We start from the raw sequence: 1,117 nt of genomic DNA on the forward strand, positions 1-1,117 counted from the left end.
TTTACACCCGCATAAATGTTGTATTAGTATAATTGTTTTTAAATAAGAAAAAGAGAGAAAGAATTTCTCCCCACAAAATTTTTGTCTCCGTGGAAACCTGGAAAAAAAAGTTGGGAAAATTAAAAAAAAGGGAAAAAACAATTTGGGTACCGAAGCATAAAATTTACCCAAACGGTTGGGCAGAAGTTATGAGCCGGGGGATAAGTTAGCCAGAATTCGGGAATTTTGGAGTGGTTGTTCATTCACCCGAAACAAAGAAATTTTGGGGTTTTTTGGCCCCAAAATATGGAAAAAACCGGCAAATGCAAGTTATGGGCAAGTATCGTTTTTCCAAGGGACCCCAAATAAAACAAAGCATACAGTTCTAAATGTAATGGACGACAAGTAATTTAACGATAACATAAATGAGCATATATATATACAGGGGTGCTTAAGCAGCATCTACTGTAAGCCATACCTCAAGTTTTTGAGCAGCTTGCTGCAAAGTTGCTCACTGGAACCGTAGTTGGCAATTTCACGATTGCTCAATAAATACAAATTACGATAGACAAGCAATTGTCTCAACCAACGGAGCGTTTCGGAAAAATTGGCCAATTGAAATTGCAGTAACTTTTGACAAATGTAAAACAACAATTGTGAACTGAAAATCAATAAATAAATAATTAGAAAAAATTAACCAATTTAAAAATCAAGCAATAATCATCACCTAATATACCACAACGATTGTACAGTTGTGAAGGCGGAATCAGGATGCCACATGCGTATATTTTCTGGATGATGCAAGCAAAGGATAGCCTGTAAAAATAGCCACACTGATTGAAATATATATATATATATATATATATATATATGGACAGGTAGTTGAAATTTCAGGCAAATATTATCATTCAACAACTAACAGAGCAACAACAAGCACTCACTTCCATCGCTTCTTGTGCCAGTTCGGGCATTTGATTGCTGTTGCCGACCAAATTTACCAAACCGCTGATCAATTCCGCCGTGGACGACGACGGAGCCACGGTGCTGGTCGATTCGGGACCGTGGTGGAGAAAAAGGGTCGGTTCGATGCACATCAGACGAATTAGCCAGAACAAAAGCTGCTGGCAGCCGTCTTCCA

General features: G+C 38.1%; 1 protein-coding gene across 1 annotated transcript; it reads right to left on the minus strand.

The window, feature by feature from the left end:
* Window positions 1–538: 538 nt before the first annotated feature.
* Tsp_15169 (conserved hypothetical protein) lies at window positions 539–1,073 on the minus strand. Its single transcript, XM_003370266.1, has 3 exons — window positions 900–1,073; window positions 678–812; window positions 539–640 (listed from the first exon to the last, which is right to left on the minus strand). The coding sequence occupies exons 1-3, from the start codon at window positions 1,071–1,073 to the stop codon at window positions 539–541; spliced, it is 411 nt and encodes a 136-aa protein (XP_003370314.1).
* Between the last annotated feature and the right edge of the window lie 44 nt (window positions 1,074–1,117).

The sequence above is a fragment of the Trichinella spiralis genome, assembly GCF_000181795.1.
Source record: "Trichinella spiralis strain ISS 195 chromosome Unknown Scfld1059, whole genome shotgun sequence".
In the NCBI taxonomy this organism is placed as follows: Eukaryota; Metazoa; Nematoda; class Enoplea; order Trichinellida; family Trichinellidae; genus Trichinella; species Trichinella spiralis.

What these genes read in the sequence shown, in the direction of transcription:
- Tsp_15169 (XM_003370266.1), bottom strand. Translation starts at nt 1,073, where the DNA reads ATGTGCATCGAACCGACCCTTTTTCTCCACCACGGTCCCGAATCGACC. An exon ending in TGAGTGCTTGTTGTTGCTCT is followed by an intron (nt 813 to 899) that starts GTTAGTTGTTGA and finishes TATTTCAATCAG; the next exon opens with TGTGGCTATTTTTACAGGCT. An exon ending in ATTGCTTGATTTTTAAATTG is followed by an intron (nt 641 to 677) that starts GTTAATTTTTTC and finishes ATTGATTTTCAG; the next exon opens with TTCACAATTGTTGTTTTACA.